This window comes from Pseudorasbora parva, chromosome 20 (assembly GCF_024679245.1).
Source record: "Pseudorasbora parva isolate DD20220531a chromosome 20, ASM2467924v1, whole genome shotgun sequence".
NCBI classification, from domain to species: Eukaryota; Metazoa; Chordata; class Actinopteri; order Cypriniformes; family Gobionidae; genus Pseudorasbora; species Pseudorasbora parva.
In genome coordinates, this window is record NC_090191.1 from 9,415,104 (window position 1) to 9,438,086 (window position 22,983).

At 40.0% G+C, this 22,983-nt stretch overlaps 3 protein-coding genes across 3 annotated transcripts; 2 read left to right on the plus strand and 1 right to left on the minus strand.

Annotated features, from left to right (window-relative positions):
* Positions 1 to 4,736: 4,736 nt before the first annotated feature.
* On the minus strand, positions 4,737 to 6,668 carry LOC137049060 (piggyBac transposable element-derived protein 4-like). Its single transcript, XM_067427449.1, has 3 exons — positions 6,097 to 6,668; positions 5,540 to 5,735; positions 4,737 to 5,489 (listed from the first exon to the last, which is right to left on the minus strand). Exons 1-3 carry the CDS (start codon positions 6,666 to 6,668, stop codon positions 4,737 to 4,739), a joined length of 1,521 nt encoding a protein of 506 aa, XP_067283550.1.
* Positions 6,669 to 6,853: 185 nt separating this feature from the next.
* Positions 6,854 to 9,978, plus strand: LOC137049061 (gastrula zinc finger protein XlCGF7.1-like). Its single transcript, XM_067427451.1, has 2 exons — positions 6,854 to 6,926; positions 9,422 to 9,978. Exons 1-2 carry the CDS (start codon positions 6,854 to 6,856, stop codon positions 9,976 to 9,978), a joined length of 630 nt encoding a protein of 209 aa, XP_067283552.1.
* Positions 9,979 to 15,214: 5,236 nt separating this feature from the next.
* LOC137049374 (uncharacterized) lies at positions 15,215 to 16,252 on the plus strand. The gene is made up of 2 exons (XM_067427922.1): positions 15,215 to 15,483; positions 15,720 to 16,252. The coding sequence occupies exons 1-2, from the start codon at positions 15,241 to 15,243 to the stop codon at positions 16,230 to 16,232; spliced, it is 756 nt and encodes a 251-aa protein (XP_067284023.1). The 5' UTR covers positions 15,215 to 15,240; the 3' UTR covers positions 16,233 to 16,252.
* The last annotated feature ends 6,731 nt before the right edge of the window (positions 16,253 to 22,983 follow it).

The following is a 22,983-nucleotide window of genomic DNA, read 5'->3' on the forward strand; positions in this document are numbered from 1 at the left end:
TCCCGTCTGTTGATCCACAGCCAGGGACCTTCCAACATCTCTGCTGCTTCTCCATCATCACACAGCTTGAGGTTGAGGACATCATCAGAAAAATGAAACCATCCACCTGTGCACTGGATCCTTTTCCTACAGCCTTGGTAAAATCTAACCTCAGTGTCTTAAGTCCATTTATTACCAAGATTATTAATAATTCCCTCCAGGCTGGCCTTGTTCCTTCATCTCTAAAAACTGCTATCATCAGACCACTTCTGAAAAAACCTACTTTAGACCCAGATGTTAATGACAACTACAGGCCTATCTCCAACCTCCCATACCTCTCTAAGGTGCTGGAAAAAGTTGTTGCTGCACAGCTTCAGGTCCATTTGGAGCATAACCATCTTTATGAGAAATTTCAGTCTGGTTTCCGCTCAGGACACAGCACAGAAACAGCTTTGGTCAGGGTCACAAACGATCTTTTGATGGCAGCATATGCTGGTTCCCCATCCCTTCTCATCCTCCTGGACTTAACTGCAGCTTTCGATACAGTTGACCATAACATCCTCCTTCACCGTTTACATTCCACCATTGGTCTCTCTGACTCGGTCCACAACTGGTTTTCTTCTTATCTCACTGGAAGAACTGAATATGTTGCCTTAGGAGAAGCTACATCCCTGTCACACAATGTCACCTGCGGTGTTCCTCAAGGCTCTGTGCTCGGACCCACCCTGTTCATCCTCTACATGCTCCCCCTTGGCCGTCTCATCAACCGGCATGGGATTTCTTTTCACTGCTATGCTGATGACACTCAACTTTACTTTAGGACAAGTTCATCTCCCTCTGCTGACCTCACACCATCCACTTTGATCACTTGCCTGGATGAGATAAAGGCGTGGATGAAGCAAAACTTTCTGCAGCTAAACAGCTCCAAGACTGAAGCTATCCTAGTCGGCACTCCACTTCAGGTCCAGAAGTCTGTCATCACCAGCATTGCTTTCTCTGATCAGGTCATTCCACTTTCCACTTCAGTCACCAATCTGGGGGTCAGAATGGAATCACAGCTTACTTTTGAAGCGCACATCAAACACCTGTGTAAGACCTCCTTCTTCCACCTCAGAAACATTGCCAAACTTCGTCCCATTCTATCACTGGCTGATGTGGAGAAGCTTGTCCACGCCTTTTTCTCCTCCAGGCTGGACTACTGCAATGCGCTCCTTATTGGCATCCCAAGCAAAAATCTCCAGAGGCTGCAGTGTATTCAGAACAGCGCTGCTAGGATCCTCATTAAGGTACGCAAATATGACCATATCACCCCCATTCTAAAATCACTCCACTGGCTTCCTGTGTCGTTCAGGATCGAGTACAAGATCTCTCTCCTTACCCACCAGTGCATCCATGGTGATGCTCCCTCCTATCTTAAGGAACTCCTCACCACACAAACAGCCACTCGTAACCTCCGCTCTGTTTCGCTGTATCGCTTTAAAACTCCCACAGCCAATCTCCGTACTATGGGAGATAGTATGGATAGATAGGCCCTTCTGCTCTGCAGCCCCCAGTCTGTGGAATGCTCTCCCTGACCACCTGCGGACTCCACAGACTATAGATGCTTTTAAGCGTGGTCTTAAAACCCACCTTTTTAGCAGAGCTTTTAATTGACTTTTAATTGACTTGCTACTTCTTTATTTTATTTTATTTTTCAGTTTTATTTATTTTATTTTATTAATTTACTTATTTATTTATTGTTGTTGATTGTTTTTTTTAAATTCTGTAGCACTTTGAGATTTTGTTTAATATAAAGTGCATTATAAATAAAATGTATTATTATTATTATTAACTGATACTTTGACTGATGAATAGAAACAAATACTCTAACAGAAATATGACACTTACATTTAAGACATAGTTCAATAATGCTCAAAAGCTGACCATTAGAATTCAACAACTGACCAACTAATAATATATTAGACTCAAACCAATGTCTTATTTTTTCTTTGGTGTGATAGCCTACTATTTTAAATAAAAAGGAGTGAGGAGAAGCTATGTTGAAAAACCAAACACTGCTTCAAAAGGAATTGCCTGTGAAAATTAAATAACCGAAGAGGTGTTTTGTTAATATCAAAACTGCATCTAAGAATAAAATTGATACCACCATGTTGTTTAAATAAATGGTTAAGGCAATATTTAACAGAGTAATTAGCACACAAAAATGTAAGTGTCCAAACATTTGATTTTAGATTAATTTGACTGAATTATTGATTAATACAGTGACCAATAGTTTCTCTTCACATTTTGTTTAAATATCTTCTCCTCTCCATCTAAATTAGTTTGGGTTAATATGTTTCCCTCATTTGATTGAGAAAATTTTGGGGGTATTCTAAGTCAGTATTGTGTAACAAATAAAACAACCAAAGGTTCATTTAACATTGTTCATATATTACACACACACACACACACACACACACACACACACACACACACACACACACACACACACACACACACACACACACACACACACACACACACACACACACACACACACACACACACACACACACACACACACACACACACACACACACACACACACACACACGAGGTATGACATATCTCAATTTTTAAGTGATGCGCTTTCATTTTAAGTAAATTTCGGTTTCTTTTTATTTAAATGGTATTGTGGTGTTACCGTGTTTTAACAGGGTAGACGTAGAGCAAGGTATGACAGCAGGGAGAAAGCAAGACCTCGCGCTCGGAGGACAGTGCTGGCGACATTTGTAAAGTAGCTGACACTTGTCCAAAAAGTCGCTAGATTTGTTCCTAGTCACTTTTTTTTAAAAAGTCGCTAGAGGAGTCTGAAAAATCGCTAAATATAGCAACAAAGTCGCTAAGTTGCTAACACTGGTTAAGCTAAGAGTAAGGGCGGGTTTATATAGATTAGTGTGGATTTATTTTTCTTTCTGTTAATTATTTAACAGGAAAAACACAGATAAACTCCTGGTGAAGAAACTGAGATCCAAGTGACACAAAATTATAAAGATGGCGTTAATTAAAGAGGAGAATGAAGACATGAAGATTGAAGAAACATTCAGAGAGAAAAATGAAGAAACTAAGAAAGAAGCAGGTTGGTTTCATTCTCAAAGCTGAAGCTGTCTTTTGCTCCCAAAATTGTTCCCACAAAATTTGTATGCTGAAGCATTGAATTCCTTTCGTTGGAACTAAGGCACCAAGCCCACCAAACTTTACACTTGGCACAATGCAGTCAGGCAAGTACCGTTCTCTTGGCAACCACCAAACCCAGACTCTTCCATCAGATTACCAGACAGAGAAACGTAATTGGTGACTGGTTACTAGGTCTGTCAATAAGGTGAAAATTAATATTCGAAAAAAACGCTGCAGTAGTAGAGGCTGTCTGCTTTGCGAGTGGGCGCGCATGAGGGTTCAGGGACAGGTCACAGGAGTCACTGCTGAAAGTTGACGCGTCTTGCATGGAATATGGCAGAAAGTGCAGAGCTCAACTCGACCTCAGCAGAGAAAGAAACTTTAACTCCAAAATCTAAAAAGCCATGTCTGGAAGTACTTTGGATTTTGGTCGGTAGGAGGTAAAATTGTTGAGCTGCAAGATAAAGTTATATGCAAGCTATGTAAGATACAGTTAGCATACCATGCCTCATTTTATTTAACATTAAACAGAAACTCTAAAGTGTAGGCTACTGTACTGACTGAAGAGATATTGCATGAATAAAGGATACATGCACTGCTTTCACTGGTGTGATTATTTAGCGTTTCATGTCAAGGAAAAGTTCCATGTTTAGCACAGCTCGCTCGAAGCGTTCAATATGCTGTAAAACTAAAATTAATAATATTTGTTTTAATCACTAAATGAAGCCTGCTATATTTGGGACAAGAGGCGACCTTAAATTTCTTGCACAACTTGATCAGCACTCAAAGTTTGTTCATTTAAACTGTTATCTGTAGAGAGAGAGAAAGAGAGAGAGAGAGGTATGAGCTCTGCGGTCTTAGCCATTAGTTAATTTACTTATTTTTGTGTAAGTAATACGTTGTCAAATATGTATAAATTTAAATGAAGTGTATGTAAGATTGTGGCCAAAACTGGTACTGCAATCACTTATCCCCCTCCCCCAGATGCCGAATCACTACTGCCTTTGTGATTAGTAGATAGGTGGAGGGTGGAGCTTCAGGCCAAAACATCAACATCAGTTGAGGGCTGCAACAACAACTTTTAACCCATTAACTCCTAAAACGCCTATAAAAACCTGCTATTCTAGGATAAATATCCTTATCTCCTGAGGGTTTTCTGAAAAAATACTAAGAATTGTCAACGTCTACCAAAACCTTAATATCTCAGCCTCTGTAGCACTAAGAAACATGACATAAAATACATTTTAAAGGTAAGAATCACAGGTTTTATTAAAACATGCTCCCTTAGCACTAACATAACACATTTTTTCAAAAAAATTCCCAAAATCATATGGGGAAGAAAATAAATAAATAATTCAAATATATAAAATATAATGCATAAAATGTTAAACATGCCAACACTGAATAAGGCATCTTGTTATGAGAGAGAGGTGGGGAAAGTCCTGAGGTGGAACTGGGAACAGTCTCACACACACACACACACAGATCAAATCATTTGTGGCGAACGACGTGGTACATGAAGCACTCGCGGTGCAGAGGAATGTTACACTGCCTGCACCCCATCAGAGTTGACCCAGGACGCACGTCGGTGCTGCAATGCTTCAGAGAACACTCCCTGCAGGTCTTCCTCTTTTTTTTGATCTGGACCAGGTCATGCTCAGCAGAAGCTCCAGTTGGGCTGGTGGGGAGCACATTAGGAGCACTTCTCGCAGTGACGGGACGATCAGCTCCTGGGTCAGATCCTCCAGCCAGTCCTTGTAGCCGCCCCTCCTGTACTTCCACTTGGCTCCTCCCGGAGACTTGGCAGCCACAAAGGCATTGTAGCACGCCACCGTAACAAAATAAAAGAACAGCCTTCTCCACCACTTCGTAGACCGATGATGGATCTGGTAGTAGCCCACCATTTTGTCCAGAAGATTGACTCCTTTCATATGTTGCTGATAATCAGCAAGGCATGCTGGCACCCAAACCGCCATCTGGCGTTGACCATTGGCCTTCCTCCTCACTAACCCATAAGCTGTGGGGTCATGATAGTTGGAGAGGACCATCACAGCCTTGGTGTCTTGCCAGACACAAAAGGTCAACTCATCCCGCTGCGCCACATTGAACTCGTGCTTGTTCAACCCAGCCTTCTTTGTGAGCTGCTTATTCTTGGGGAGGTCCTTTCGGTTGGCACGCACCGTTCCACAAGCTTGCACCCCTCTGACTTTGAGGTCCACCATCAACTTCACACTGGTGTAAAAGTTGTCCATGTATACGGACAGGTTGGACCCGTAATAAGGGGTCACCAGGTCTGACACTATCCGGTGAGCCAGGTCTTTCTCCGTCTTACCCTGAATAGTACCCGTGTACACCTGAAAATTGGTAACGTAGCCATGACCCACACCTTTATTCCCCATTTCACCAGCTTCATGGGGAGGTACTGCCAGAAGCCCAGGCGGCCCTTGTACTTCACCATGGACTCATCCACGGTCACAAAGCCATTGACCTCATAGAGCGCCTTGAAACTATCCAGGAGGAGGTCCATCCACTGCCGGATCTTCCAGAGCTTGTCTGATTTGTCCACGGCAGGGTCCATGTTATCTTGGAGATGGAGATATCTGAAAATGCATATGATAAGATTAATTTGTAACATAACATTTATTGCCATCATTGTATTTATTTATATGTATTATGTTATGTGTGTGTATATTTATTTTTATTGTTATTTATTCATTTTGCCATAATTATTACTATTTATTTATTATGCCATTATTGTATTCAGATGTATTTCGCCATTTATTCATTATGCCAGTTTTGTATTTATATTTATATATTATTGTATTTATTATTATCATTATCAACATAATTATATTATTATTTATTATGCTATTTATTCATTATGCCATTATTGTATTACTATTTATTATGCTAGTTATTAATAGTAAATAACTAAAAAGAGAACAAAACACAAATCATTACCTCCAGATCATGTCGAAGCGGTCCCTTGCCATGGCCTTGGGGACGTTAGTCTGGTACATCCATTTTGTCTGCCTCCAGAAATCCCTGCGTGCTGGCAGCTTCAAAATACCGAAGGCGAGACACAGACCGACAAATGTCTTCATCTCCGTTTTGGAGACAGTGTTCCACTTCGAGTTGGTGGGGGTCTGACCGCGCATCTGTTCGGCGTACTGATTAGTTTCCGTCACCAACATGTCCCAAAGCTCATTGGTAAAAATATGCGTAAAGACATTCAGGGGGCTAGCATCCACGGGGATCGGCTGTTTCACCCCCGGTTTGCGGGTGAACTGTTTCGTCTTGCGCAGCTGGTAACCCTCAGTTCTCCAGTCTACCTGGAATCCGTAAAAGCCATCCTCCTCCTCCTCCTCTCCTTCTGTGTCCCACAAATTCCACTCCTGTGCCCTATCCAAAGGATCATCCAGCATATTTTCATCATAATCCTCCTCTACCACCTCCTCCCTCTCAAACTCCTCACTATCTTCCAACTCAATGTCACTCCCCTCGCTGTCAAAATCTTCCTCTGTCGTTGCCATTTTCAAGCCTGCGTCTCCGAAAAATCCAAAACAAATGCACAGGTATGTCTGACTGATTGACATGATTTTCAGCGAACCACAGTACATTTGGGTGGTCACGTGGTCTTTAGAAAATCAACCAGACCCACCTCATGTGTATTTGAACCAATGACAGTGCGTTTTATGCTGCACGCGCCATGAAATTAATGACGAATTCAAAATGCTGCGCCACGCAGCAGCCGGCAGGAGGTTCAGAGTTGCGCAACGCAGTAACCGTCGGTAGATGTAATGTTTCGGCGCGCAGCATCCGACGCAAATGGGTTAAATTACAATATTCTGGCCAGACTACTGTTGTCAGTGATTTGACAGTGATTTGTCATATGTCTTGTGACATATCAGGGCCATTTTATGATTCATCGAAATACATTTCTTACATACAGTTCCTTTAAATAGACTACCTATAAAAGTAGTTATGTCTCTTTGTATTAATTTGTCATGTTATTGACGTATGCGCATCATTGACAAAATGCGCACCCAGATGTTCGAATACTTGGAATATTCGTGTTTTTTTTAGAGGGAATATTCTAATGTAATTTTTGAGCAATTTTGACAGCCCTACTGGTTACCAGACAGAGAACACGTCTCCACTGCTCCAGAGCCAATGGCAGTGTGCTTTACACCACTGCATCTGACACTTTGCATTGCACTTGGTGATTTAAGGCTTGGATAAGCTGACTGGCCATTTAAACCCATTCCATGAAGCTCTCTACGCACTGTTCTTGAGCTAATCTGAAGGCCACACTTTCACACTCTGCAGAAAGTTGGCGGTTTCTGAGTACTGTGCCTCAGTATGCGCTGACCCTGCTCTGTGATTTTACATGGTCTACCACTTCGTGGCTGAGTTGCTGTTGTTACATTAACAGAAAGGCGCCAGACTGAACTCGCGTTGTGAATGTATGCCGCAAGTGTAGTTGCGATTACCTCAGCTGTCATAACGAGAGCTCATTCAGCTCATTTATCTCACTCCTGCAATTAGTGCTCAGTGTTGTGATACTCTTGTGACTGAGTCTTCTCCAACTCAGTCACAGTAATCAAGTAGGTGGCTTTAGGAATGGCCTCATAGGACAGCGAAGCTTGTAGTCTTTCATCCCCATGAGACACAAATACATTTTCTGTCTTTTCTCAGTCTAGAAGGGACCAAATTCAAAAATAATTTCACATTTCTACTACATTGATGACCAAGTTTAAATACAGATTCATCTTCCCCGCGCTGAAGTACCCCTTTAACTATGCAGTCAACTAAAAAAAAAACCTTAAAACTAAATAAATAATGCCTTTTTTGTATTAACCTGTCAAAATTCGTACTTCCAGTTAACTAGCATCCCTAGTTTGTTACACACATCTCACAGATTCTTGATTGAATTGAGATCTGGGGAATTTAGAGGCCAAGTCAACACCTCAGACTCATTATTGTGCTCCTCAAGCCATTCCTGAACCATTTTTGCTTTGTGATAGGGTGCATTGTCCTGCTGAAAGAGCCACAGATACCAGGGAATACCGTTTCCATGAAAGGGTATAAATGGTAAAACAATGCTTAGGTAGGTGGTACATGTCAAAGTATCATCCACATGTATAGCAGGACCCAAGGTTTCCCAGCAGAACATTGCCTAAAGCATTACACTGTCTCCACCGACTTGCCTTCTTCCCATAGTGCATCCTGGTGCCATGTGTTCCCTAGGTAAGCGACATGCACCTGGCCATTCACAATATAAAAAAGTATACATGATTCATCAGACCAGGGGTCCGTTCTTCGTACCTCGCCTAATACATCTGAGATGATTTGACAGATCCTAGATCTTTTAATCGTGATATCTGATCTCTGGCTAATTTGGTTCTTCAAACGAATTTGCAGATTGGATTAAAATATCTGGATTATATTATCTGCGACAATGTCAAGACAATGTACTGACATCATATAATTAAAAAAGCCACCTAGCAAAAAACTTGTCAAAGAAAAAAAAAGATTTCTTTATAAGGAAACAGCCAAACGACCAAACCAACATAAAAGTTAGATAAATTAAATGTGCGCTGTTTTGATGAACATGATTCCCAATTATTTATATTCATGATTTTATAATATTTGTACACACTTTACATTTTTATTTCAATGTTGTAATGTACCAGGGGCTTAACATAATGACTGGTTGCGCTTGCGTACTGCCTACTAGTAAACACAGAAGCTGGCAAACAGTGGTCTTTCGAATCAGCTTTGATCGCGACTCTGGAAGACTTGGAGTTAAGCTTTTTTCTGAGAAAAGAACTAAGAACGGCACTGAAGTCATTCTTAAAAAGGAAAGATGTGTTCTAAATTTTGCCGACCGGATACGGCGAAAGTTTAATCTGTCAACTAGTTCCGCTTCACCTTCGTTGTCTCTGTAACTCTGGTTGGTTGTAGAACTATCCAATTGCGTGCAGAGGGAGTTTGAAAGACAACCGTTTACCTGCCCCTCGGATTGAGCCCTGTCAATGGTGAGTTTCCAGACCAAACATCTTGATGTGGGTCTGGCTTGTCAGGCTAGCGTTTTCAGTTATTTCGAAGGACAATATTATGGATAGGATATCAATGTCCCCCCATAAACATCTGGGCCTGCCCTCTGCCTGTGGGAATAAGATCTAGTTGTAGTCTGGTTTTGATGCTTTACATGTTTTGTTGTCTGTTGCTTTTGTGTCATTAAATTAGTGTGTAAATTTGCATTTGTCTCTTTTCGCCTTAGATCTGATAGTGCTGAAAAAGGAGAGTGAAATACTGAATGAAATGGAAGAGAAAGACCAATTTAAGAATTATTTCATAACAGGAGAAAAAACTTTTAGTTGCTCACAGACTGAAAAGAATTTGTCACGAAAATGGGGTAAAAAGAAGAGAACAATAAGTAATTTCACCTGCCAACAATGCGGAAACAAATTCACTCTAAAAAGCAGCCTCAACAGGCACATGAAAATTCATACTGGAGAAAAACCTTACACATGCACTCAGTGTGGAAAAAGCTTTTCTGAAAAAGAAAGCTTTAACAGGCACATGAGAATTCACAATGGAGAGAAGCCTTACACCTGTACTCAGTGTGGAAAGAGTTTCACTCAAATTGGAAACTTTAAAGTACACATGAGTGTTCACGCTGGAGAGAAGCCTTACACCTGCCAACATTGTGGAAGAAGTTTCAACCTAAAAGGAAACCTTACAAGCCACATACAAATTCATACTGGAAAGAGCCTTTTAACCTGCCAACAGTGTGGAAGAAGTTTCACTCAAAAAGGAACCTTAACAGGCACATGAGAATTCATACTTTAGAGAAGCCTTACTCCTGCCAACATTGTGGAAGAAGTTTCAACCTAAAAGGAAACCTTACTTGCCACATGAGAATTCACACTGGAGAGAGCCTTTTTACCTGCCAACTGTGTGGAATAGGTTTCACTCAAAAAAGAAGTCTTTACAGGCACATTAGAATTCATAATTTAGAGAAGCCTTACACTTGCCAACAGTGTGGAAGGAGTTTTAATCAACAACAAAAATGTAAAGTCCACATGAGAAGTCACACTGGAGAGAAACCCTAAATATGCCCTCAGTGTGGAAAGAGTTTCACTCAAATTGGAAACTTTAAAGTACACATGAGTGTTCACACTGGAGAGAAACTGTTCTCCTGCCAACAATGTGGAAGAAGTTTCAACCAAAAAGGAAGTCTAATCCAGCACATGAGAGTTCACACTGGAGAGAAGCCATTTACTTGTGGTGACAGTTTTAGGTATAAAATAGCCCTGGAGTGCCACATGAGTATTCATGTATGAGAGAACTGGTTTTATGTCATCGGTGTGTAATGTATTTCACAGACATTAAACGCCTCGTGTTTTAGAGAATGTATAATATGCTGATTATGGTTACAGTATTATATCACCTTATAGGCCTGAATTCCATATTAATGTCCAGTGACTCGAAGAAGAGTAAACAAGCCAGAACCAGAATTAGATTCAATGTATTGATTAGCCAAATGAAGTTCGAAAGAAGCTTTTTAAGTTTTAGGGATTTTTTTATTAGACTGGAAACTAGTGAAGATCGCAAAATAAAACAAATTTGATTGTTAACGAATTAAAACACAAACATTGATTGATCTTGCAATAAAAAGTGATACATTTATATTTAAAATAATTAACTGACTTCTTCTTCTTTCAGCTTAATAAAAAATGTTTATGATTTATTTTGTATTAAATAAATGTTATATACATTGACCAAAGGTTTTGCTGTGTTACTTTGTACTCAACATAGTAAATCATAATTTATAGTTGTTACATAAATATTATAGACTAGATTTCTTATGGCAAACCTTTGCACATTAATTCTAATTACATCCTATTGCAAATACACACAATGGTATAGTAAAAAATGTGTTATTTGTCATTGGAACTGTTGCGGTGTAGTGTAATGAGAATGCCGCAACCAGACAGGTATTTTTTTGGTATTCCATTTATAATTTGAAAACGAACAACAAACTGATGATTTATTTACAAGATAAAAGAAAAAAGATAGCAATATTTACAAGAGAGGTTGAAAAGATGTGATTAACAATATAGATCAAAAGAAATATGTACAGAACTCCCTCGGCTGAAAAGTGAGCCATGTAGCGCTGTCCCTGACCTGGATGGCCTCTATGGCAGAATTGTTGGCTGGAACCCAAACGAGACTCTGCAGGTGCCTCTGCAGATCTCTTCATGAAATTGTGGAGGACACATGTCGCCTTAACACACCTCTCCAGAACATTAGGCTGAACCTCTATGAGGAGACGATACATCCTCCACTGAGAGGACAGGATCCTGAAGGCGTTCTCCACCACCAGCCGAGCTCTGGAGAGACGGCCTTTATCAGGACGTGCTTGCCGTCCAGTGAGAGAGAGAGAGAGAGAGAGAGAGAGAGAGAGAGAGAGAGAGAGAGAGAGAGAGAGAGAGAGAGAGAGAGAGAGAGAGAGAGAGAAATGTTATAAATTGTTATAAATGCAAATTGCAATTCCATATTAGCAAATATAAATGTATAATATTGGTACAATACTGGTGTTTTGATTTTTTTACAGGTAAACAAAACAAGCTTGATACATGTCCTTAATTAAGCTTTTGCTCTGATTTGCTTGCTACATTGCAAAAACTATTATTCAATATCATGGAATCAAATAAAAGTCGGAAGCAAATAAAAAGTGGGTGGGTCAGTATGCAAAAGGCAAAATATGATAGGTGGGGAAATTGTTTTGCGGGGAAAAAAAAAGATTTCATAGATGTGATTTTGCTGCATTATGGTGCGTTTTAGGCCATATCCCTATCCTATACCAAAAAAGACCTCAATCCAATCAATACCAATAGTCTAATAAAAAGGCTATATTCATTTAACTGCCATAGAAATCAACAGTTTCACACATAATGATAATGAACAAGTTGCATGTTTTTTATGCTCCGTGTCCAGACAGAAAAAGTGCTGTTTTCTAAACGATTGATTGGGCCAGACAAAATAACAGAAATCACTAAATTATTTACCATGGCTATAGAATAGGGGTAAGACGCATAGCATCAAGTTTTGACGCAAGTCGATCTGAGATTCGAATCCGCCTTTTGCCACACTCGCTCTACTCCCTTTCCCCATCACATATCAGATCGGAAAGGTATTTATTTTCAATAAAAAAAGAGAAAATATTAGAAAAGGGGAAATAAAGCGTTTAACATGTGTTTAATAATAGGTTTCTTAATAAGTTTCTCGGTTAAGGGGTAGTCAAGGTAAACAGACGTGCTGAATTAGAGATGATAAAAGTGAGTGGGTCCAATATCATTGGTCTTAAAAAGTGGGTGGGTCTTGTCCCACCCACACACAATGGTTCCCACGCCCATGTTCTATATTATAATATAGCAATTACCTGCATAATACAAAACCCACTTTGACTGTTGTGTTTCAACAAAATTTCATTAAATTTCCCATTTCATTAAACACATGAACAATAATCATAATAATACAATCGCCAGGGTTAATGAGCACTGAGCACTGCTGATTGCCTGGATCTTACAACTCCTAAAACGGAAGATAAAATGTTCAAACAGGCACTCTTTTTATAAATAAACCACAGATTTGAGCTTTCAACAACTATATTTTAGCCTGAAAAAGTCTTCAAACTAAATTTTGTCATACATTAACAGTAGTATTTTTTTTACAAAAAATATGTCAAGTGACTGGCAGAAGTCCCTCCCATGAAGCAAATTCATGTCTGTTGTGTAGTAAATGTCACACGCTCAAAATGTTAACTTATCCAACTTTGCGCAAATAGCGTGATTTATTCGCATCTGGGGTGAACAACTAATACGTGCAATAAACAGAAAAAAAAAATGGTTTGTGGTGGTAATCTTTAAACAATATCTGAAAAATTACTTCTGGCCTGGAAATGGCATTCCTTCTTAGATGACAGCAGTTTGAATTTAGAATGTTGAATTTGATGTTCTGAATTTCTTCATCTGAATTCTTGAATCTGTATTTTCATTCAGAACAAAATATCTGCTGTTTGAAATATGTCTATACAATTTCAACATAAAACATTTTAGATGTGTTCGATTTCAAATGTTCTATATTCAACATTTAAAAATTCAAATTCAAAACTATGTAAAATACAACATAAAATTCTATTTTGTTAGATTACACTTGTCAATAAGATCATTTTAAGACCAGATCATTCTGTCATATTTATAGCTCCACACAAGCCCGCCCACTGGCTCGTGGAACTAAACTGATCATGATACGAGCAATAAACTTGCGAAAAGAGTAATATATTTGACGGTGCCTGGTTGTGGAGTCCCTGCCTTCGGATTCTAATATTAGGAATGTGTGGTTGAACTTTATTTTTGATGAATTTTCAGATCACATGCGTAAGACATTACACTTTAGTTTGCTTTATTTCACTGAAGATTCTTTAGTAAACATGACACAGGTCGAGACTTGATTTGCAGACATATTGAGATTAAAACACAATGATGTGCCTTCTATATTGCATCTGACAGGAATGGTGCAACACACTTCTGTGGGTAAAAAATATTTTTATATGTAATAGTATTGCTTTGTTACCAGTGATGCCAGTAACGCGTTACTTAATAACGCGTTACTCTAATCTGACCACTTTTTTAGTAACGAGTAATCTAACGCGTTACTATTTCCAAACTAGTAATCAGATTAAAGTTACTTATCCAAGTCACTGTGCGTTACTATTTTTCTAAGTCTCCTTAATAAAAAAATATGTTTGCTTTCTTCTTGCGTCTGGGGGAATGAAGTGCGACAAGTCACGTTTTCAGCATGAGGGCAGTTCACGTCACGTGTAATACATATCACTCAGCAATGTTGTTATTGTACACAACAATGGAGGGAGGAGAGAGGTGCGCGTTTTCCAGCTGGAAATATAGCCACTATTTTGAGTTTGTGTCAGCTAAGGACGGCAATATTAAGGTTCGTTGTACACTCTGTGCTGGTAACGACAAAGTGTTATCTACCTACAAAAACACTACGTCAAATTTAAACATTTTTAAACATCAAAAATTGAAACATCTGGAGTCGCAGCACTGCACAGTCAAACTTACAGCGCAAGTCCCACCAGGTGGTGCGAAGCTGAGAGATGAAGGTCCCCCACCATCCAAACAACAAAAGCTGGACTTCGGTGCAAAACCAGTAAGTGGGGGAGAGTTGAAGAAGTTGGTCGGGCAGTATGTTGTAGAGGAAATGCTTCCCTTAAACACGGTTGACTCGCCCTCATTTCGTGCCATAATAAACAAGATCCCTACTACTGTCAATGCCGAGCTGCCTCACAGAACAGCTTTTTCTTCTTACATGGAGAAGGAGTATGCAGTGATGGAGGGTAATCTGAAGGCTACGCTGAATGAGGTCGACTTTGTGTCAACTACCGCGGACATTTGGACCGCTAACAATAGAAGTTATATGGGAGTAACGCTCCACTGGATCAGTAGATCCACATTAGAGCGCAACAAGGCTGCATTGGCATGTAGGAGAATTCGCGGTAGACACACTTATGATGTTATTGGTGCAGAAATCGAAAACATTCACTCTTCATTTGGACTACTCAACAAAGTAGTTGCAACAGTGACTGATAATGGATCCAACTTTGTCAAGGCGTTTAAAGTTTATCAGCCTGTCACAGAGTCCGATGATGAGACGGAGGAGGGAGAGCCCGCCCCCACAGATGATGATGTCACTTTTTTAGATCTGTCAGAAATCCTCTCAGCTGAGGATGAAAGTGATGGCCTGCTGTCTCTTCCCCCGCACCACAGGTGTGCTTCACACACCATCAACCTAATTTCCACAAATGATGTGGAGAAATATTTAACTTCCAATGCAGAAAGCAAGGCTGTGTATAGGAGCAGCACAGCAAAATGCACAGCTCTTTGGACCAAATCAAGTAGATCCACCCTTGCATCAGAAACAGTGGAGGAAGTCAGCAAAAGAAAGCTCCTGGTACCAACATCCATAAGATGGAATTCTTTTTTTGATGCTGTAAAGAGAATTGCAGAAATCCCCATGAGTGAGCTAAATACTCTGTGCACCAAGCTGGGAGTTAAGTGCTTCAAAGACCAAGAGTACCAGTTCCTGCATGAGTACTGCACCGCCATGAAGCCTTTGACTGCAGCACTTGACATTTTACAAGGTGACTGTCCTTATGGGACTTTACTTCCCACACTTGAAGTTCTGATGCAGAAGACCCTGGCTGTGAAAGATGCCCTCTCCAGGATGACTGCAGGCCTTCCAGATGCCATAGTGCAGGTGGGTTCCATCTTTTAAGCTAGTTAAAATTTCTTGCATCACACTATTCATGAATATGCAACAGAATATTCATTATCACTGCAAAATGAGATTTAAACAAATACAAATGTCAGTAGGTAACCTTAAAACAAAATTAAATTGATAATATTGATCCCACATTAGGCCTGGTTTGTAAGTAATTTAATGACATAAATAGTAGGCCTTGTAGGCATAAATGCATCAATTATATTTTTCAGGCTATCCAGACTCGTTTTGCCAGTGTGCTGGACGACAAAGATGCCCTTCTCGCAGCTGTCAGTTGTCCAAAATTCAAACTCCGATGGCTGAGTGATGCAGGTAGGAGGGAGCGAGTAAAAGAGCTTCTTATAGAAGAGTGCCGCCGCACAACTGCTCCTGCAGCACCGAGCCCTGCCAGTGTGCCCACCACATCTGCCAGCCAAGGTGAGATGGATTTTTTCACTTTTGAGGCAGAGCCAGAGGAGACCTACTCTGCAGAAAATGAAGTCATGGACTACCTGAGGTCAGCCTTTGACCTTCAGATTCTGCATCAGTTTTCAAACATAAAGAACATTTTTTTGAAGTATAACACTCCAACCCCATCAAGTGCTCCTGTGGAGCGGCTTTTCAGTCTGGGAGGTTTGGTGCTCACGCCTAGAAGAAATAGACTTTCTGACAAGAGGTTTGAGAAGCTTCTGTTAATGAGGTACAATCACTGGTTTACTCGCCCCACTCCACTTTTTCACTCATAACATGCGATTACAAGATAAGATTAGGCCAAAGTAACAAAAGTAGACATGATATCAGCCTAAATGTGGTGTTATACACTTGTTTTTTGTTTTTGTTTTGTAGAACCACTCCTTGCTGCTCTAATGCTGTGAACAACAGGTTTAATGTTCATAAAACATGTTTTAAAGAATGTAATAGTTACATTTATAAACAATGTAGATTATAAATAGTAAGTTTTACTGTTGCAGTGTTAACAGTTAAATATGTCAGGTCAAGAAAGACTGTCTTTATTTTATATTTTAGAAAAAACAATTTATGTTAAGTGAATTCAAGAAGATTGGCATTATTTTATGTCTTTTTTCAGGAAATAGTTCTGAAGTTCAACTTAAATGTCAGGAGATACATTGTTGTTAAAATGCACTTCCAATAAAGTGAGTGTTGGCAAAACCGGTTGTCATTTCTATGTTGAGGCGGCAGGGTTTTTTTCGGCAACGGCTGATTGTAACTAATAAAGTAACTTGTAATCTAACTTAGTTACTTTTAAAATCAAGTAATCTGTAAAGTAACTAAGTTACTTTTTAAAGGAGTAATCAGTAATCAGTAATCAGATTACTTTTTCAAAGTAACTGTGGCAACACTGTTTGTTACAGATCGTATTGATTATGTGTACGTATCTAACTGAACATACAGTGGGGCAAAAAACATATTTAGTCAGCCACCAATTGTGCAAGTTCTCCCACTTAAAAAGATGAGAGAGGCGTATAATTTGCATCATAGGTACACATGAACAATGAGAGACAGAATGAGAAAAAAAAATCCAGAGAATCACATTGTCTGATTTTTAAAGACACCTGTTTGTAAAAGACACCTTTCCACTACCTCAAACAGTCAGACTCCAAACTCCACTATGGCCAAGACCAAAGAGCTGTCAAAGTACACCAGAAACAAAATTGTAAACTTGCACCAGGCTGGGAAGACTGAATATGCAATAGGTAAGCATCTTGGTGTGAAGAAATGAACTGTGGGAGCAATTATTAGAAAATGGAAGACATACAAGACCACTGATAATCTCCCTCGATCTGGGGCTCCACACAAGATCTCACGGTGAGCAAAAATCCCAGAACCACACGGGGGGACCCAGGCAAGGCAAGTTTATTTATATAGTACATTTCATACACAATGGCAATTCAAAGTGCTTTACATAGAAATGAATAGAATAGTGATAACATGCATAATAAATAAAAATACTATGTGTAAAAATTAAAATTAGAAACAAGGATAATTAAAAAGGATAATTAAAACAGTTGATAATTAAATCTAGTGAATGACCTGCAGAGAGCTGGGACCAAAGTAACAAAGGCTTCCATCAGTAACACACTATGCCGTCAGGGACTCAAATCCTGCAGTATAAGACATGACCCCCTGCTTAAGACAATACATGACCGGGCTCTTCTGAAGTTTGCTAGAGAGCATTTGGATGATCCCGAAGAGGATTAGGAGAATGTAATATGATCAGATGAAACTAAAAATAGAACTTTTTGGTAAAAACTCAAACTTTTGTGTTTGGAGGAGAACTAATGCTGAGTTGCATCTAAAGAACACCAAATCTGCTGTGAAGCATGGGGGTGGAAACACATGCTTTGGGGCTGTTTTTCTGCCAAGGGACCAGGATGTCTGATTTGTGTAAAGGAAAGTATAAATGGGTCCATTTATCGTGAGATTTTGAGTAAAAACTGGAGTTGTCCGATACCAGTATCGCAAATGCTTCCGATACTGCCGAAAAGGCTGGCATTGGTATCGGTGAATACTGGAGTCCAGGCACCAATCCGATACCACGTAATTTATTAAAAAAATAAGAATCTATTTAATGGTTAGCTCTGACACAGTTTTTCTTCGTTGCTCCTAAATCAGTTGCACTGTGCTGCCATCGGCAGCTGCTGTTTTAGAGGGGCAAAGAAGAATTGATCACCTGACGCCTCCCTAAATCGAACTAACATTAGCGCATCATGTCAGCTGTATGGCTCACAGTGGATGTTCCCACTAGTAAAAAGGCGACATGCAACGTATGCAAAGAAGCAATTTCAAGAGGTGGCACAATTGTTGCCAACTTGAACACCAGCAACTTAATCAAACATTTGAAGACGCCAAAGAGCACAACGAATTTATCAAAGCTAAGGGAAAAAAGAAGGGGAACGACAATGCTAGCAAATGAAGAAAGCCATGGACGAGATGAATGTACCAAGTTTGAGATGCTTCGCCCACACTCCAGCTGCTGGTGGGTGAAGGGCTACTGTCACAGAGAAGTGTGAGTGATGCACTTGCATGAATGAATTTCAAACACTCGCCACTGGCTACTACACGACTGGAGGATATTCAATAAGCCCACAAAACGTCTGCACCAAGACGTATCAACAAGAGTACTTATGGTCGAGAGTTTACTGGAGCAGAAGCGGTCAATTTCAGCATATGGAGCTGACCCTTACGGCTAACCAGTGCACTTTACTGTAGAAAATAATCACTGTTCTGGCACCATTTGAAGAACTGACCAGACAGATTAGCTCCTCCACCTCTTCTGCAGCTGAAGTCATCCCCTCATTCACAGTGCTGAAATGCCTGCTTGCTCGTGAGAAAGAGAGGGACATAGATATACAAACCATAAAACAACCCTTCTTGAGGCTGTCCAGAAAAGATTCAAGACCATAGAGAATGAGCCCTTGTATGCAGTTGTCACTCTTTTAGACCCACGATTCAAAGACAGGTATGTCTAATATTTTTAGTAAATGTGTACATTATAAACTAAATTTTGAAATGGTGTTTTGGATAACTAGATATTGCATTATTAATTAGATATATAATTATTGATTACTATTGCATTAATATGTAACCACTAAAAGCGACTATGAAGAACTATATACTATGTTTTTTTATTTATTTTACACATTAAGACATTTATTTATTATTTTTCATTGTTTTTAGATACTTCACATGAGCAGACAGCATCAAGCATGCCAAGGATGCTCTGACCCGAGAGGTGGAGAAGATAGAGGCGTTACTTGGCAGGACCACACCTAAGGGTCAAGAGACAGTGCCAGAAAACCCCATAAAGTCCCACGTATGGAAGCACAGCCAGACAGCTGTAGCAGAAAGAGCAGCTTGAAAGGCCATTTTGAGGAAATCCTGCAGGAGCATGATGAGGAATGTGGGACAAGTAGCACAAACACACAAGTTCAAATACAGACATTTGACAGAGCAAATGGTCCCATGCTCAGACAGCCCATTGCAGTACTGGGGAGTCAACCAAATTCGGTTTCCCACCCTTGCTGCCACTGCTGCAAAGTTTCTCTGTGCTCCTTGTACGAGTGTTGACAGTGAGAGACTGTTCAGTGCAGCGTCCAACATTGTTGATTCAAGAAGGAACAGGCTAGGAGGAAAGAGGACAGAAAAGCGCATCCGCTTGAAGAAGAATCTGCCTTTGCTCTTGAAATTATGTAGCCTGGATGCCAGCCGAACTTAGCCCTGCCCACAAATTTTTTAGGTTGGGCGGTTCGGTCTTAGCCTGGTTTTACCAGACTCTCTTACATTTCATTTGTACATAGAGTCTGGCCACTCTCCATTGACAAGGGTTTATTTCCGCGAAGGCGGGCACCCTGTTGAGGTTTAAAACTATTGGATCTGCCCTGAGACATTTGGTCGTGACGTATTTCATGCGCCCTTCGCCTGTTTCACTCATGGAAATCCGACAAAATAAAAGTGCACATGTGCATGCCACCTCAGTAATAAAACTATAGGATAAAACCTAAAACTCGTGCATTCGGATTGTGATTTATTCACGCCACGTTGGAGAGGAGAGTTTTTCGGGAACGCGGCGCTCACGTGGGCCGTAACATCATTGTATGCTGTAAATAAAATGTCATATGCTTGGTATGATAATAAATGCTGCTATAAATAACGGACCAATTCAAATGTTTAAGTGCTTTTATTTTCATTTGTTTGAGCGGTGATTAAATATATTCTTCTAAATACTTGCCAGCATTTTAAGGAAATACAAGTCTTTAAATGCATCCTAATAACAGCAAAGCAACCGTATGGTGTTCTGCAGTGGTCAAAAATGATTACAAACAGTGAATTTTGAAGTGATATATTGTTGAAAACTCAAGAGATGTGGATTCGGACAGCTGTTACATCAACACGACCTTGCGTTTGTCAAAAGCAGTCGGTAACTCGGCCGGGGATTTTTACGCGGGTGGTGAGAGACGGACGGCAATAAAATAACTGACCAGTCCCTGTAACTTAAATGATGGCAATACCTTCCGACCCCACGAGAAACAGTTACCGTCCGAATAGCTTCAGCCAACTCCTTCACCACTAACGAAGCGATCTGGAAAATCAAACTTTTCCCGAGTTTACCCTGTTGGAGGGCCACAACATCATGGCCACCAACAAACCCCAGCAAAGACTGTTATTGCCCCGGCTTTAACTTCTGGATATTCGGCAACGGTGCCACAATGCAATGAATGGTTTAGTTTGCATCTTTCTTGCCGCCATTTCTGAACTACATCTCAAACTAGCGCTCGACATCAACGTCATCGTTCTCAGCCACTCCCTCTGTTCGCTGATTGGACCGGTAAAAATTTGTTCGGAGAAAACCTAAGACTACACAGCAGTCCCAGATGTAGTACTGAAGGAAAATAAAAATTGAGCGGAAGTACGTAGGAGGGCAGAGCCAGGCTAGTTCGGTCTGGCTTCGATCCATAGAGGAATTATCTCCGAACAGAAACTCTCTGGAAAAAAAAATGGTGTATGGGGGGTAAAATGTGTTATTTTGGCAAAGTTGCCTGCTAAAATTCGCACTCATGGGTCTATATATCACATAATAGTCGCTTCAAACCGCGGACATAGAAAACAACCCGTGGAAAAAAACACGGACCTGGCAACACAGTCCAGTTGAGCTCTGTTGACATTTGACAATACGTTGCTCTGATTGGTTGTAGGTCTATCTAATCAAGGTCTTTCCTGGTTCGGTTGAAACACGCCCAATAATCACAGTCCAATGGAGCAGTTTCAGACTCATATTCTGACTAGTATTGAGTATGACCACGTCAGGCTAGAAATTATGAGCAATACTAAATTGCAAAAATGCTACTGCAATGTGTAGCTTACTGTGTAGCTGCTGCTCTTTGAATGTGTATTTTTTGTTTTCTTTATGGGTTGGTGTTGCACTATTGTTACATACTGCACTATTTAAAGATGTAAAGCCTTTTTATTTTAGTACATAATGGCTGCACTTTAAGTTTTTTTTAAAGGAATCATTAAAGTTGCTGTTGCACTACAGTTTTATACTGTTCTATTTAAAAATGTAAATGCCTTTATTTTACAATATTGTGGCAGCACTTAATAATAATTATTCCTATATTTATTTAAGGTGCTGTTGCACTACTGTTTATATTGTTCTATTTAAAAATAAATTCCATTTGCTGGATTCATTCATGTTTCACAAAGAGTTTAACCTGAGCCAGGCCTTACCACAATGATAATCATATCACAGTCATGCAGGCATAGTAAGATCTTTTTCTTTTTTTTAAAACACACTGGTATCGCCGGTGTCGGTACTCTCTCTGTATTAGTCGATACCGACAGCACGAGTATCAGAATCGGTATCGGGAGGGAAAAAATGGTATCGGAACATCTCTAGTAAAAACCTCCTTCCATCAGCAATGGTATTGAAGATGAAACAGGGCTGGGTCTTTCAGCATGACAATGATCCCAAACACACCACCGGGGCAACAAAGGAGTGGCTTGTAAGAAGCATTTCAAGGTCCTGGAGTGGCCTAGCCAGTTTCCAGATCTCAACCTCAGAAAGAAAATCATAGAGTTGAAAATCTGTGTTGCCCAGCGACAGCCCTAAAACATCTAAAGGACTAAGGACATCTAAAGGACTCTAAAGGACATCTGCATGGAAGAATGGGTCAAACTACCAGCAACAGTGTGTAAAAAAACCTTGTGGTGACTTACAGAAAACGTTTGACCTCTGTCATTGCCAACAAAGGGTATATAACAAAGTATTGAGATTAACTTTTGTTATTGACCAAATACTTATTTTCCACCATGATTTGCAAATAAATTCTTTAAAAATCAGACAATATGATTTTCTGGATTTTTGTTTCTCATTCTGTCTCTCATAGTTGAAGTGTACCTATGATGAAAATTAAAGGCCTCTTTCATCTCTTTAAGTGGGATAACTTGCACCATTGGTGGCTAACTAAGTACTTTTTTGCCCCACTGTATATGAGAGATGTTGATTAAAAGCCTGCAACACGAGTCTTGAAAACTGAAGCCGACGCGTCTCGAAGCCCCCAGGTGACTAGATGCAGTATAGGTCGTAAAGCCTGCCCCTTCCATGTATTCTAATGGGACATAGACAAACTAAACACTTCAAATATTTTTTTTTCCCCAAAGGTGGTTTCTGTCCTTTTAGGCTGTTTTTCACACTGGTGTTAGTTCTTTAAATAATGGTTTTAGTTAGTTATGGGATGCTATAAAACCGGGGTGTGACATTATGATTGACAGCTGAGATTGAAAGCTTTTGAGTGAAGTTGTCACTGAGGCACTAATGAAATTTTTTGGGAACTTCGGGAGGAGATTGGAGCTTTAAAGTTAATCTCTATATTTCCATAACTGTTTATTTCACAAAAAGTTTTTGATTAAGTGGAAGTGTGGGTGGGACCTTGATATCACTGCTCAACTTTGCACTCATGACTGCGCAGACTCAGGCTC

Coding starts and splice junctions, on each gene's coding strand:
- LOC137049060 (XM_067427449.1), bottom strand. CDS start 6,668: ATGGCAACGACAGAGGAAGATTTTGACAGCGAGGGGAGTGACATTGAG. Junction 5,736..6,096: donor CGCTTCGACATGATCTGGAG/GTAATGATTTGT, acceptor ATGCATTTTCAG/ATATCTCCATCTCCAAGATA. Junction 5,490..5,539: donor AGTACCTCCCCATGAAGCTG/GTGAAATGGGGA, acceptor ACCAATTTTCAG/GTGTACACGGGTACTATTCA.
- LOC137049061 (XM_067427451.1), top strand. CDS start 6,854: ATGACGAATTCAAAATGCTGCGCCACGCAGCAGCCGGCAGGAGGTTCA. Junction 6,927..9,421: donor GCGCAACGCAGTAACCGTCG/GTAGATGTAATG, acceptor TTTTCGCCTTAG/ATCTGATAGTGCTGAAAAAG.
- LOC137049374 (XM_067427922.1), top strand. CDS start 15,241: ATGAGTGAGCTAAATACTCTGTGCACCAAGCTGGGAGTTAAGTGCTTC. Junction 15,484..15,719: donor TTCCAGATGCCATAGTGCAG/GTGGGTTCCATC, acceptor TATATTTTTCAG/GCTATCCAGACTCGTTTTGC.